This window comes from Cyclopterus lumpus, chromosome 13 (assembly GCF_009769545.1).
Source record: "Cyclopterus lumpus isolate fCycLum1 chromosome 13, fCycLum1.pri, whole genome shotgun sequence".
Classification (NCBI taxonomy): Eukaryota; Metazoa; Chordata; class Actinopteri; order Perciformes; family Cyclopteridae; genus Cyclopterus; species Cyclopterus lumpus.
In genome coordinates this window covers 11,269,250-11,282,516 of record NC_046978.1, presented here as the reverse complement: position 1 = coordinate 11,282,516, position 13,267 = coordinate 11,269,250, and the positions used below count along the sequence as shown (strand labels likewise).

The window sequence follows — 13,267 nt, the reverse complement described above, 5'->3', positions numbered from 1 at the left end:
CAAGCAAGAGTTTTCACAAATGGATAGATGCGCGATTTAAATGAGATTCTGCGCTGCACTGAGGATCAATAGTTTCAGAGTGTTGTATTGCAGGCAGTTACTGCAGGCCATGTAATGGTACTGTGTTAAAAAATAATAATAGAGGTAGAACTGGGTGTAAAGCTACAGCTGCTGCCGTGCCCTCTCCTTTCCATCACCATGACCTCACCACTCGCAGCCCGAGGGCTCAAATTTCACTCTGACCCAAAATGTCAGTGCCGTTGCCCTGACAATTTCCACTCCCGTGACCCTCTCTCCATGTCCTCAGATGCAGAGGGCTCTAATAGGAGCTGGACAAGTTGAGGCTGTCTCAGCATCTCTCTAGCAGGGGATCTGAGACAGCCTCACACTGACCTCTTTAAGTAAAAATAAATTAAAAAAGAGGACGCCTAACGATTGAGTCCTGAAAGTGTACCACCTCAAGTGTATTCCTCCAATATGAATCCAGTGTTTTTGAATTGGATGCTTCCAAACAGTTTGCCAATGCGTTCTTTCCCCTAGGTGTCCTCACGCCGTTGAACAAATGTGAAGCATTTATCATCGGTTGACGTGTTTTGCTTTGTTGGTTTCAGTCTGCGCCTTGATGCAGGCAGAGTAAGGGTACTTGAGATGAGAAACTGCAAGGAAAGAAATGAAGTCGCACAAGACTTCCTCTGCTAATGCAATTACAATCCAATCCTGCGCAGACCCGAAACAACTTTGTGAGCACCTAAGCAGGAAGTGGAGAAGCTGATGAAGAGGATACGGTCTGCAGATCAGGACTATAAACCCCCGGGCCAGTGGACGATGGAAGGCTTCCTGTACGTCCAGGAGAAACGTGAGTCTTTCTTGCCGGGCTGCCAGTCAGTCAGAGTCCCCCGCACCCCCACCCCACTCCTTCAGACCTCACTTATAAGTGCATGGTTTTACATCCATCAACATAAACATGTCTGGAGCTTTCCCAGGCCTCTGCAGAGGAGATCCTCTCGCTCAGAGCTCATAATTCATCCTGTTTACCGATTCACTGTGATGTGCTCTCAAACACGAGGATGGGGGGAGATGCACCAAAATGGTAGATTTTTATCAGCAGCGATAAACAACATTTGATTCATCACACTTTAATTGCAAATTGATTTTCAAAAGTCTTTCCTGTGAAAATATTTTGTCTCAAGCACTTGTGTGTTTGTGTCCTAGGGCCCCTGGGATGCACTTGGACGCGTCACTACTGCACATATGAGAAAGGCAGCAAGACCTTCAGCATGAGCATCACTGAAAGTAAAGCGGCCGCCAAACAGGTATTTTAGTTTTAGTTTTGGTTCAGTTTAGTTGCCCATACAGATGCCTGAGCACACATCACCTGAAGAACTCCCTCGTGGCTGATACGGCTGCCTCGCCCCACAGGGGGAAAAAAAGAAATCAAGATGACAGGACAGAAAACAAAAGACTTGTTAACTCAAGGTGGATAAAAAAAAATGGTTCAAAGATAACAAAATCCACAAATAACAAGAAAGGGGACTTAAGGAATAAAAATAACCTCATTACAGAGTGTGTCTTGTTTTTTTCAGCGTCAACGAAACAGATTTGCTTAATTTTCAAGCATTTGCACTCACATATGAGTGAAAAGTTCTCGAGACTTCATATAGATCAAATAATCCAGTTATAATTATGTAATTGTGTATTCGATTAACCACCGGCAACCAAACGTTTGCATTTACCAATCAGATGATTGTACTGCTGTTCTTAGATGTGCACGAAGGAAAGAATCAAAGATAAATGCTTCACAGGTGCATTCAATTGTCTTTTTTATTTTTTATTTATTGATGTACGGTATATATATTTTTTTTAGAACGGTCTTGTCCTGAACCAGCCGGAGATGTTCAAGCTCAAGTCTTGCATTCGGAGGAAAACGGACTCCATCGACAAGCGTTTCTGCTTTGATATCGAAGTGATGGAGAGGTGATTGTTTGGATCATATACGTGTTCCCAAAAAGGTTTCCACACTTACATGGACTGAAAACAACCAGAAAACATAATAACACCACCTCCTAGCATGTCGACATTTGTCTTCCATCACGAGTTGGAACAGTGTGTAACCAATCAGTATGCTGCGGTGCGGTGGTCCAAATAATTAAAGTCTCCATGGCATCGCATTCGTAACTATATATTTTGTTTGAAGTTTGAGGGCAACTTCGGTATTTTTCAACCTGGACCCTATTTTTCCATGTTTCTGTGTGCAACTGATTAATAGGGACAACAATGTCTGATATTGGTCCAGTTTTGGGTGTCTCCCCCCCACACACACACACACACACACACACACACACACACACACACACACACACACACACACACACACACACACAGGGCAGTCATGAAGACAGACTCGCTTCACGCAACCTCTCGCACTCACTATTCATATTTGTGAATAAATGATGTGCAGTTTGAATTATGTAAAACTATTGGCCAAGCTTACGCTTTAGAAAAAGTGGGAAGTGGGTGTGAGTGGTATATAATTGTCTTATGATTTATGAGTCTTCACCCCTGTCTGAAGTGTCAATCAAGGGGTCTCTTGATACCCTTGTTCCCTTGTATTACACTGGTTTTATTTCTCTGTAGGGTACTTTCCATGACGTTACACATTCCGAGCCTCTCGATGGCAAAAACAAGCACTTGTAGCAGACATACCGGTACATGCCCTCTCAGCTCAGCTGCCGGTACAGCGTTCACCCTCAATGCCAATTTCAAAAAATGTTGGTCACTTTCCCACAAAACATGGGATATTTCCGGTTGAAAAATACCAGTGTTTTTGCATATAAAAAGCAAAAGTCACCCCACGGAGACAGAATGTTTTTGTTGTGTGTTTTTTTTTTAAAACAACTAACCTATTTGAAGATTAAGAAAGTGCACGTGGGAATTTTCTTGTGCTCATGCATTTTGTGTCTTTTTGAACCCAATTGATATACTGGCAATTAACCTAGATTATCATGAGTGCTCGGCATTGCAAGAACCGTTCAGGTTTGATTAACATCTTCAAAGACTCCCTGTGTACCAGATGTTTTCAGCTCTGTTTGTCTCCCGCACGTCCCTCAAGTCCCCTCCTTCCCAGGCTCTTGTTTGTTGTGTGTCCACAACATCGATATTTACCCAGTCCGTCTTTTCTCTGTGTTCATGTCAATGTAGAAATGACATCTATCGTGGAACTCTTTTCAGGCCGCTTCAGTTTTTCTATAAAGTCCGGTATGTGAACTGACCAGTGCTGCCCTCTCGGGGCAGTTGCATGTGCTGCATGTGCGCTGCTAATCGTGTCACCCGCTCCATCTCTAATCCAAACCCTCTAATGGAATGCTGTCGTCGTCTTGGCGCTTCACACAATCACGTGGTCAATATGGGCTTAAGGACACAGACATATTCTGAAATGATTTCTACTTGCCTGCTCAAATAACACATTTATTTACGTCCTCCTGAGAATCAATTGATCATTTCGCCTCTTTTCAGAAGTTTGAAATCTTTAAGCGGTGCGGGATCATTCATAACGTATTTGCATTTAACGCGGTACTCTGGGAATGGGACACGGGTTTGGCCAAAGATCAAACACCTTCAGGAGCATTCTGATGAACGGTGGCGGGAGCGGTCAAGTTCTGAGGGCTTGGAATGAGCTCATTATTGGGACGTGTGCTCCAGAATATAGAGCCAGCCCATCACCAGGGCCGGCGCCGCTCACCCTTGGCGTGGTGTTGCTGAGCATGGACAACAACTGCAGTTTATTTGCAGGACAACTCATTTATCATAAACGGGCGATGGCCCCAAGGTGCTTGTTCCAACTACAAGGACAATGTGAGCCAAGCTCCTGTCGGCTTCAAGCTCATCTATTCATCCTCATTATAATAAACATGCTGTTACACCTATAGCCCCGCCGGATTCTGGCAAACCCTCCTCAGAAACTCTTTAAAGAGTTGTTTCACGCAAATTACTAAAGGGGTATTTGGCCATCAAATGGTTTCATTTCATTTGCACAGATTTACGCAGTGAATAGAATTTAATTTGTGGTGCTCATGGCAATGAAAACAAAGTGTAATTAAATAAATTCACCAGCAACGTGTCTCTCTAGAAAGAGTCACTGTCAGCAGGGGGGGTGTCAAGGTGTCGCCGTTGAATCTTTGAAATGTTTTCAGTGTTGTGAGCATCATAAACGTAAATCCCTCCACTGTATTCAAGGGTAGACGCATTAATGTCTGAAAACTACTCAAAACTATCTGCATGGCGAGATGCCACTGGAGGTCATCACTGAAAACGTGGTTAATATTCCCCGTTAATCGCAACACATGCCACGTGACATGGCTCCATGCTAGTACTAACTATCACTACCGGGTGGGCTTTGTTTTTCTTTGACAGTGTCCTCAGATAATGTTGGCAGTGCTGTGTATCGACTGCAGGTAATGCTCAGCTTCCAAGCTACGCACCGATGAGTGAGGCGAGGAAGAAATCCTAAGGTGTTATATGCATGTTGGGTGCCAAAGAAAATCAAAACCAATCACCTAAATCTTAAGCACATGTAGCGTTTTAACTGGGAGTGGAATGCGAAGCACCGAGCCAAGCGAGGGCACAGTTTGAATTTAAGCATTTGCACATGAGCTATTTTAGTCGCACTAGTCCTTTTTATAGTGGTCTGAGCCAATGTAAACAAGGTCTGTTCAGGGCCCCCGAGGCAATGAGATCAGACTGCAGCTTTTCTATGAAATCTTTCCAGGCATGGCGTTATGACACTGCAGGCACTCTCTGAGCCCAACAGAAGATTGTGGCTGGAGGCCATGGATGGCAAGGAGCCGGTGAGGAACTCTGCCCGTTTGTCTTTGAAAATATTCATTGTGAGGCAGGCTGCTGCTATTAGACAGGAACAACAATACCCAACAATACCCAAGCGGATTTATTTGTCACTGGCACCCTCGTCTGGAGGGTTTAGGTTACGTCCATGACCTCACTGTCCACTTGTACTAATAATAGGACAGTCCGCTGAACAGACCCTCTGGGAAAACCAGAATGATGTTCTTTTTAAAAAAAATGTTAATGCATTTTAACCAGAGGGCTCGTTAAAATAATAATGTTGTGAACTTTCTCTAGATTTACAACCTGCCAGCAATATTAAGCAAAAAGGAAGAAAGTAAGTGCTTTTTTAAAAATGTTTTATGTATATATCATTCCAATCTCCTTTCATCATTGAAATGTGTAAATTTAGCTTTCCAAGACTTTGGATAAAAATCCCCAGCCTGCACATATCAAACACATACGTCGTGTTCATTAACACAATAACTTGACATGCACCCACTCAGCAGACATAGCGACGCCTTTCACCACAATGTGCATTATTAGAGCCCGAACACAGAGGCGAGATATTGTTACTCATGCACGATGCATGCTTTACACGGCTGGTAATTGACACGTCAACCTTATTCTCATGTTGTATTACAGCATTTCTTAATGAGGCGGGCTTTAACTTTGTAAGGAAATGCATCGACCTGGTGGAGATTAGAGGTGAGGCATTTACATCTCTCAGCTTTCATCTGTCACCTGAGTGCAGCCTGGCTGTGATTATGACTATCAATGTGCTTCGTTCATTAGTGGACATGGCAACACATTCATTTGCATAAGCCTTAACTAAACAGAAAAATCTTTGTTCCAACCCTTTCAATTTCTCTCTCATTGCCACACAGGCATAAATACAATGGGACTGTACAGGATTGGAGGAGTCAACTCCAAAGTACAGAAGCTGATGACCACAGTCTTTTGTAAGTAACCTTAAAATCAGAAAATAATGCGTTTACACAGCTCAGGAGACTAGAAATGACTAATGAGCCCTGTGTTTAAAGGAACTTTATAAAAGATATTGTTAATGTTGAGGCTTTTTTCACGAGTATTTCTTAGTGTTGTGTATACACAGTATTAAATGGCATTCTCACGTGTCATGTAGCAAAACAAAAATAGACAATTATGTCATTTCCAAATGCCCGATTGACCATTTATGTCTCTCTGTAGCTTGTGAAGCTTTCGTGGATGAACAGCTCATCTCTTTTTGTCCACCATCTTAAGTTGAATCTGGAGCTTTAGCAAACACAATGTGAGCCTGCAGAGTGAGGAAAGAGGTCCTCCTTGTGGCGTGACAGCGTAACAGCCACTGGGTCCCATATTACTCTGTCATTACTTTATTAGATGATCCAGGGTAATCCTGTTTGCATGTACATTTGAACAGAAAATGTCTGAGGGATTCATTAAATTCCCCCTCAAGCTTGATCTCCATCTCCGGGAGACACCACACATTGTACATGTGCATTCATTTCAGATTCTCCTCTCCAGTCTCCACATAGGAAGGAAGACGGTGTTTTTAATGCTCTGCGAGGCAACCTGTCAGGGAGTGTCTGGTTGTATTGGTTTCTTCCACGAAATGTACAGCTTACGCACTGTGGTAAAAGTAAAATGTGTTTCCAATAGCATCCAGGGCTCCTGTGGATATGGACCTGGATCCAGAGACGTGGGACAACAAAACTATTACCAGCGGTCTCAAGAATTACCTCAGGTCAGCTTGCCCCAGTGGCTGCGCGTCCTCGGCTTTCAGGAATAATCATTATCTCCATAATGCCTCTTTGAAAGCTACCCGGTGTTAGTCATGCATTGTGCGCTGCCAGTCACTCACAAAGAGAGTTGGCTGCATTCAAGAGACCCGTGTCACTCAGGAAGTAAATGCCAACTCTTCATTCACCAGATGTCTCTCTGAGCCTCTAATGACCTTCAAGCTCCACAAAGATTTCATCTTGGCTGTCAGTAAGTTAAGCAAAGTTACTATGAGGGCTGTAGTTGGTTATGACGGTATACATATTTCACCATTTATTGTCTTCTGAAAGAGATTGTTGGTCAAACTTAAGACCTTTCCTCTGTTTGCTGTGGGATGTTTGATTAAGAATGGGTTAATTGTGTTTGTGCCATTTGGTAGTGCATATGGATTAGAAAATTATGTGTGGAGATTTAATTTGTCTGACATAGTGAATTTGTATCCACCCTTTTTTAAGGGGGACTGAGTTTAAACTGGACTGCATGTCCAATGTATTTATTTAGAATGAGAAGACTTTGTGGTTGCAGCAGCCAGGCAGCGGTGAAATGAAATGAGCAGACATTAAACCAATTAAAAAAGTGTCTGTCTCCATGCTCCATGCCATATGCATTACAAAGCTCTCTTAAACTGGTTTAATCTCTCTTCTTTTGAGAGTTGTTTCTACACCTCTGTGAATATAGTGTCTCAAGTTGAATGTGAATTTCTAGATCTAAATTTGACATGGTTTCGTTTTTTTTACCACAATTTCAAGTGGACATTTTTCTATTTACATACAAGTGTAATTCAAGTTGCTCAAATCTAACGTTAAAAGTGGATGTATAGCTGTATTCATATTTGCTGCACATTAATGTGACAAAATAGTCAATACAATATTCTATCCCTCTGTTCGCAGTAACCCTAATACAAAATATTACCATTCTGAAAGTCAATGATTGTCAGGTCATTGGCTTTTTTTTTGCGTTAGTACATGAGCCACTTGATCATTTGATATCCATTTGCCTTTCCTCAGAGTCGGATGACCAGAACTACCGGGTGTGTGCTGTCCATGCTTTGGTTCACAAGCTGCCGGAGAGGAACAAGGAAATGCTGGCGCTGCTTATAAAGCACCTCGTCACGTACGTATTCCTGTAATGAATCGGTTACACTGCAGCCTTTTAAAAAGAAAAAAAGAGAAGATAGAAACTGCTGAGACGGATTAAATAGTCTTCACAGTTCGCTGATGCATTTGTCTGTGTTTTCATAACCGAGACAGAACAGCATCTTACACCCATGTCCTCGACCTGCAGAGTATCCACACAAAGCCAGTCCAACCTGATGACAGTGTCCAACCTGGGTGTCATCTTTGGGCCCACCCTGATGCGCTCACAAGAGGAAACCGTGGCCGCCATGATGAACATCAAGTTTCAGAACATAGTGATGGAGATACTAATCGAGAACTTCAGCAAAGTGAGTTGCGTTTTCCTTTTAAATTTTACACAAGCTTTTTCCATTTTTACGACACATTTATGGGGGAAAACCCTGTTGTTGTTTTTCATGTTTGAGTAAAACACACTGAGCATGACACTGCATGCAGGTGGGCAATGTGGATAGTTTATTCTATCACGGTGCAGTAAATGCAAATTGATATGTTAAATTTGTCTGGAAATGAAATTGAGAAATGTCCTCCACCTCAATACTGGACAGTGAGAGTCTTACATGTTTGTAACAAAGCTCAAACACAATGTGAATACCATAATCACTGCTCCTTTCTGGACCTCCAGATCTTCCACCAGCCTCCGGACCCCAACATGCCCCTGCCCCAGCCCCAGAGCCGACCCGGCTCTCGCAGGAGCAGGGCCATCTGTCTGTCCACGGGGCCCAGGAAGCCCCGCAGCCTCTACACCCCAACCCTGTGCCTGGCAGATGCAGAAAGTGAGTACCAACGCAGTGATTACCGCCGCGGGCCATCACACCACAGTTTAACAAAACCCCGTCGGCGACTTTTAATAATCTCTCCGCCGTCTACACACACTGTCTCGCCACATTTCTGAAGGCTTGACCTCATATTAGAAGGTTTTAATGAGGGCCTTGTATGCCTCCTCTCTGGCCCCTGCATAGGTGACACTTTCAGCAGCAGTCCAAGCAGCACCCCCACGGGCAGCATGGAGTCTTTGTCCTCCCACTCCTCTGAGCAGAATAGCTCTTCCAAATCAGCCTGCTCTGCTCAGGTCAAGGACAAGTCGCTGCTGGACCTCCGCCGAATGCCATCGCAGCTCTCAATCGGCCCCAGGAGCGCCGTGTGTGTCAGCAGCCCGGAGTCCAGCTCCAGGGAGGACCCGGGCCGTACAGATGGAGAGTCGGAGGACGCTCTCAGCCTGTCCTCAGTGAGCACAGCGCCTTGGCTGTCTCCCGCCCCCAAAAAAGCCCCGCACTGCCGCATTGACCTCAGGCCAGCGCTGCTGAACCGCTCCGCTGGCCCCTCCCTGAAATCACTGCATATTTCTGAAGGTAGGAGGATCGTCACGTAACGAGAGAAACTTCATGAAATTCCTAAACGAGATGGTTATATTTTCATTAGTTATTCCTGCAGGACTTCAGACTGACAGCACTCCCTTGACTTTAGCACAATTCAAACCGCAGTGGTGAAATGTGATTTGCATGACTTATTCTGTCACTTGGTGCTGACATTAAACTTGAATGTCTTTGTGTCATTTACCAGGAGACATATTACTTGCATGTCTCCCTCTAGGCCACAGGAGCCGCTCTGGATCCGTCCAAAGTCTGTCAACACTGGAGCCCGGCGAGAGTCTGAGGCCCTCGGAGCTCCCAGACCTGCCTCCAAAACGAGAGCTCCGCTGCAGAGTCGACGCCTCAGTCAGCAACGGCTACCAAAGGCCCGGCTCAGTGTAAAGGCTTTTAAAACGCTCGTCATTTTGCTTATTAGAACTCTTAATGCCATCCATGGAATCTTATCTTGTGGACATTTCATTCATTATTTATTACTCGCCTAAAAACCGGTGCTGAATATGAGTTGAATAATTGATGAGCCAATGGTCAGAATATCAACAACTGATAATTGAGTTATCGGCAAACCTTCAATGGTTTGGATGTGCTGCTTTTCTTTGGTTTTATATCATTATTCATCTAATAAACATTGGGTTTTGGACTGTTTGTCTGAGAAAACGGGCTCTGTGACAACGTAACGGGGCATTTGTTACTATTTTCATTCATTTCATAGACAAAATGATTAATTGATTATTCTAAAACTACAGACAGATCAATTGATAAGGAAAGTATTTGTTGGTTGCTGTCCTCTGATGCCTATTGTGGACATACAGTTTATATCAGGGCAATGTGTTTGTGTGCAGTTTAATGTCCTTCAACTAAATAACCGCAGGCCCATAAGGCTTGAGGACAGTTCAGTTCACTGCTCCGTCTCTCCCCTCTGAGTCATCAGCCTCCTCCTCCTTCTGTTTATGAGCATTGAGAGTTCTCTGAGATCAGATGAGTGTGCATTTGGAGATTTATGCCTTTTCCTCACTGGTGGGAGAGCTGGCTCTAATCACGCTCCGCCTGCTCCTGGGTTGATGTGACCCAGCAGCGGTCTGCACAGATTGTTTGACTTGTCCTGTCCGAGAAGCCAGTCACACAGTCTCTCAAGTAGTTTCCTTGCATAGCACCCGCCCAGCTCTTCCTGGGCGCTGTTGTCCCCTGGACTCCGAGGTGTGCAGCCTTGTCATGTGGTTTAAACTCGATTCTCGCCACGCTGGAGGAAGGAAACCTCCCGTATTGTGTTATGCATTTCACCTCAATCTAAAACAATGAGGAATGCTGGCAGGGCCGAGAGAGAGTGGACAGACTTGTTTTTGTTTCTCTCCCTGGCGGCATTGCATTTTATAGATAATGATGTATCAAAATAGAAAACACTTTTACTCTTTTACTGACCATGTGATCACGGAGTATATTTGCCCTTTGACATTTACCAAACCTGCTGTTTATTTTACCTCTAATACAATCAGGTGGACTAAACTTCCCCATGTTGTTTCAGGGTCGCTGCCAGAGCCCTGCTTTTTGAAAACGCCTCTTCGTCGCAGTCTGTTCCAGTCGGCCGGTACCCTACATGACGCCATCTACAGCAGTTTTCCCATCATCCATACCTCTCTCATTGCTTCAACTCTGGCCTGTGTTCTGCTTTTGTTGTCGTTACAGAGATGCCAAGGCGATGTATTCCTGCGAGGCCGAGCACAGCCACGAGCTCAGCTTCCCCCAGGGGGCGCACTTCTCAAACGGTAAGCGGCGCCAACGCACACGGCAAAACATTATGTGCCTCCTTCTGTAGACTGATCGGACACTCGGACAGTGTTGTGTCCTGGCAGCACTCAGCAAGGGCTTGGCTAATTCCCAGTGTTTTTGTGGAGGCATAAACCATTTTATTTTGCTCTTGGCGGGACACCCCCATATGCTTTGCTGACGTATAAACAGCCCCGGGATTTTATTAGTTGTTATGCCTTCTTGCCGTTTCCACCAGGAGATGACTTGGCCCACAACCAGTGCAGGCAGGTCACTGTAACCTAGTGATGGAAGGCGCCAGGGCCTGTTCCCTGTTAACACAGGCAGCAGCGCCAAAACGTCAACAAACGCTCCCCACCACTTACCAGCAAGCAGTACTTTGAGTACTTTTATTGCTCTCGCCATTGACGGGCCAGTTTTCTCCACATTCTTATTCAGCATATATTTCTTCCAGATTGTTTCAGCAGATAATTTTTAAAGCTATTCCTCCTGCATCTGAGCAACGATAAACGTTGCCGTTTTTAAGGCTTATACTGTATGTGTGTGATTGGGCTAGGCGGATCTTCTTTCCTGCCATGCTGAAATACTTCGTAGGGACTGAATGAAAAGAGCAGGCTGACCCGGAGTCTTTTCAATCTGCTTTCCACGTTTTATTATTTAATTTCCCTTTTGTATGCGACTATTCACTAAGTCTGGGACATAATGGATCCAAATACCGGCTCAGAGACTCTAATCAGATCGAGAATCTACTTGTGGCTTCTCTTCAACTTGAGTGTTCCCTCTCTTTTTGTCCCGTAGTCTACCCCTCTGTTGAACCCGGCTGGCTCCAAGCAACGTACGAGGGGAAAACCGGTTTAATCCCTGAGAATTATGTTGTCTTCCTCTAACAAGCTGGTCAACATTGCATCGTTTTCATGGTATCCATGAAGAAAAACAAGAAGAATACAGACGATACACGATGTGGCTGATTGTTGTAATGTTTCTATTATTGCTGGTAACTGACGTTTCTGCATAGTCTGACCAGGTATGAAGCAGTGCAGTAATTGCTTTGACAGATCTATACATCCCATATAATGTACCTCCCTCTCTGCATTGACTAATCGTGAAATGTTTGTTGAATCTGCAGAGATTCACAAATTATTGTCAGGTGAAAATATATTACTCGTCGACCGCACTGATGTTTTAAATCCCAGTATTCGCCTCCAGAATCACAAAACGATCACAACTAATTTCACAAGTTTTATTTTCAGAGATATATTATCTTTTAACGTTCTCATTATATCGACATAACACTTTCCTTTCATCAATGGAAATCTGCAGTTTCACAAACATCCTCTATCAGCCGTAATTGAAACTAACTGGGATTTTTTTTTAAAATAGTGATACTGATCTATCTATTAGAATCTAATAAAGAGAAGCAGAATGTGTTTGCACCTTAACGTCCATGTTTGTGGCCTGTGATCATTGTTCCTCCACTGAACCGGCTCACTGCTGCTGCAGTGCACAGTACTGTACTCTACAGTAGCACTCATGACATCTTCTGTAGTTGCTAATCCAAAATATTTACTTTGTTTAACTGTTTATTACTATAAATTATCACATCAAATATATCCTGTGTCAAATATTTTTAGAATGTCATGAATGCTATTTTCACAAGGTGTAGTTTGATGTCTCCTGTGGTACTGTACTCACTGGTACACCGGTGCAAAAGTAATGATAACCAGACAGATTATATTATGGTAAAGATATTATTTTATATTAATACTTTTTTTTTCATTTCTGTCACAACATTTCCAGAGTACAATGTTCACGATTATTGAAAAGAAGGTAACTTCAGTGGTACTATTTCAAGAAAAAAAATTTTTTTTAAAGAAAGCAAATGATCAACAACACACACGCTATTCAATTATTACAAACTGAAAATGTACTCCAAATGTCAGGATCATGATGTTCTTTTGCATTTACATTTGTAAGAGTGCGAGGCGACCTCGAGCATTCATGCTGGAATACTCCCTTAGAGTCTGAATTTGCAGGGGAAGTGATATTCATATCCTAAATATGTAACATTTTGGTATTGTTTTAAAATATATATATATATATATATACAATCTTGTTTCCTTGCAATCATCTACTGTATCTTGACGGTGCATAAACATGTCTTTAAATAAAGCGCGTGATTCTTTCGACCTGTGGTCCAAATCCTTTGTCCCAGTTGGTGAGTTTCACTGCAGCTTGACTCTTAAATTCAACAGCAGGAAGTGAGAACAACTTGTGAGGGTGTTAACTGCTGGAAGGTAAAAGCTAAGACTAGACTGAGAGATGATGCAGTTTTACATCTTAATAACATGTTTCTTACTTCCACCAGGGAAGTTATATATT

General features: G+C 43.4%; 1 protein-coding gene across 1 annotated transcript in view; it reads left to right on the top strand.

The window, feature by feature from the left end:
• The window catches only part of LOC117741569 (rho GTPase-activating protein 42), a 70,804-nt gene extending 57,834 nt beyond the window's left edge, over window positions 1-12,970 (top strand). Inside the window, 18 exon segments of the mRNA XM_034548679.1 lie at window positions 726-749; window positions 751-856; window positions 1,213-1,313; window positions 1,865-1,974; window positions 4,766-4,844; window positions 5,137-5,176; window positions 5,485-5,547; window positions 5,727-5,801; window positions 6,502-6,586; window positions 6,773-6,831; window positions 7,629-7,734; window positions 7,906-8,065; window positions 8,380-8,530; window positions 8,717-9,106; window positions 9,348-9,504; window positions 10,647-10,709; window positions 10,808-10,887; window positions 11,687-12,970. Of these exon segments, the coding sequence (XP_034404570.1) occupies window positions 726-749; window positions 751-856; window positions 1,213-1,313; window positions 1,865-1,974; window positions 4,766-4,844; window positions 5,137-5,176; window positions 5,485-5,547; window positions 5,727-5,801; window positions 6,502-6,586; window positions 6,773-6,831; window positions 7,629-7,734; window positions 7,906-8,065; window positions 8,380-8,530; window positions 8,717-9,106; window positions 9,348-9,504; window positions 10,647-10,709; window positions 10,808-10,887; window positions 11,687-11,775 (1,938 nt within the window). The 3' untranslated portion in view covers window positions 11,776-12,970.
• The last annotated feature ends 297 nt before the right edge of the window (window positions 12,971-13,267 follow it).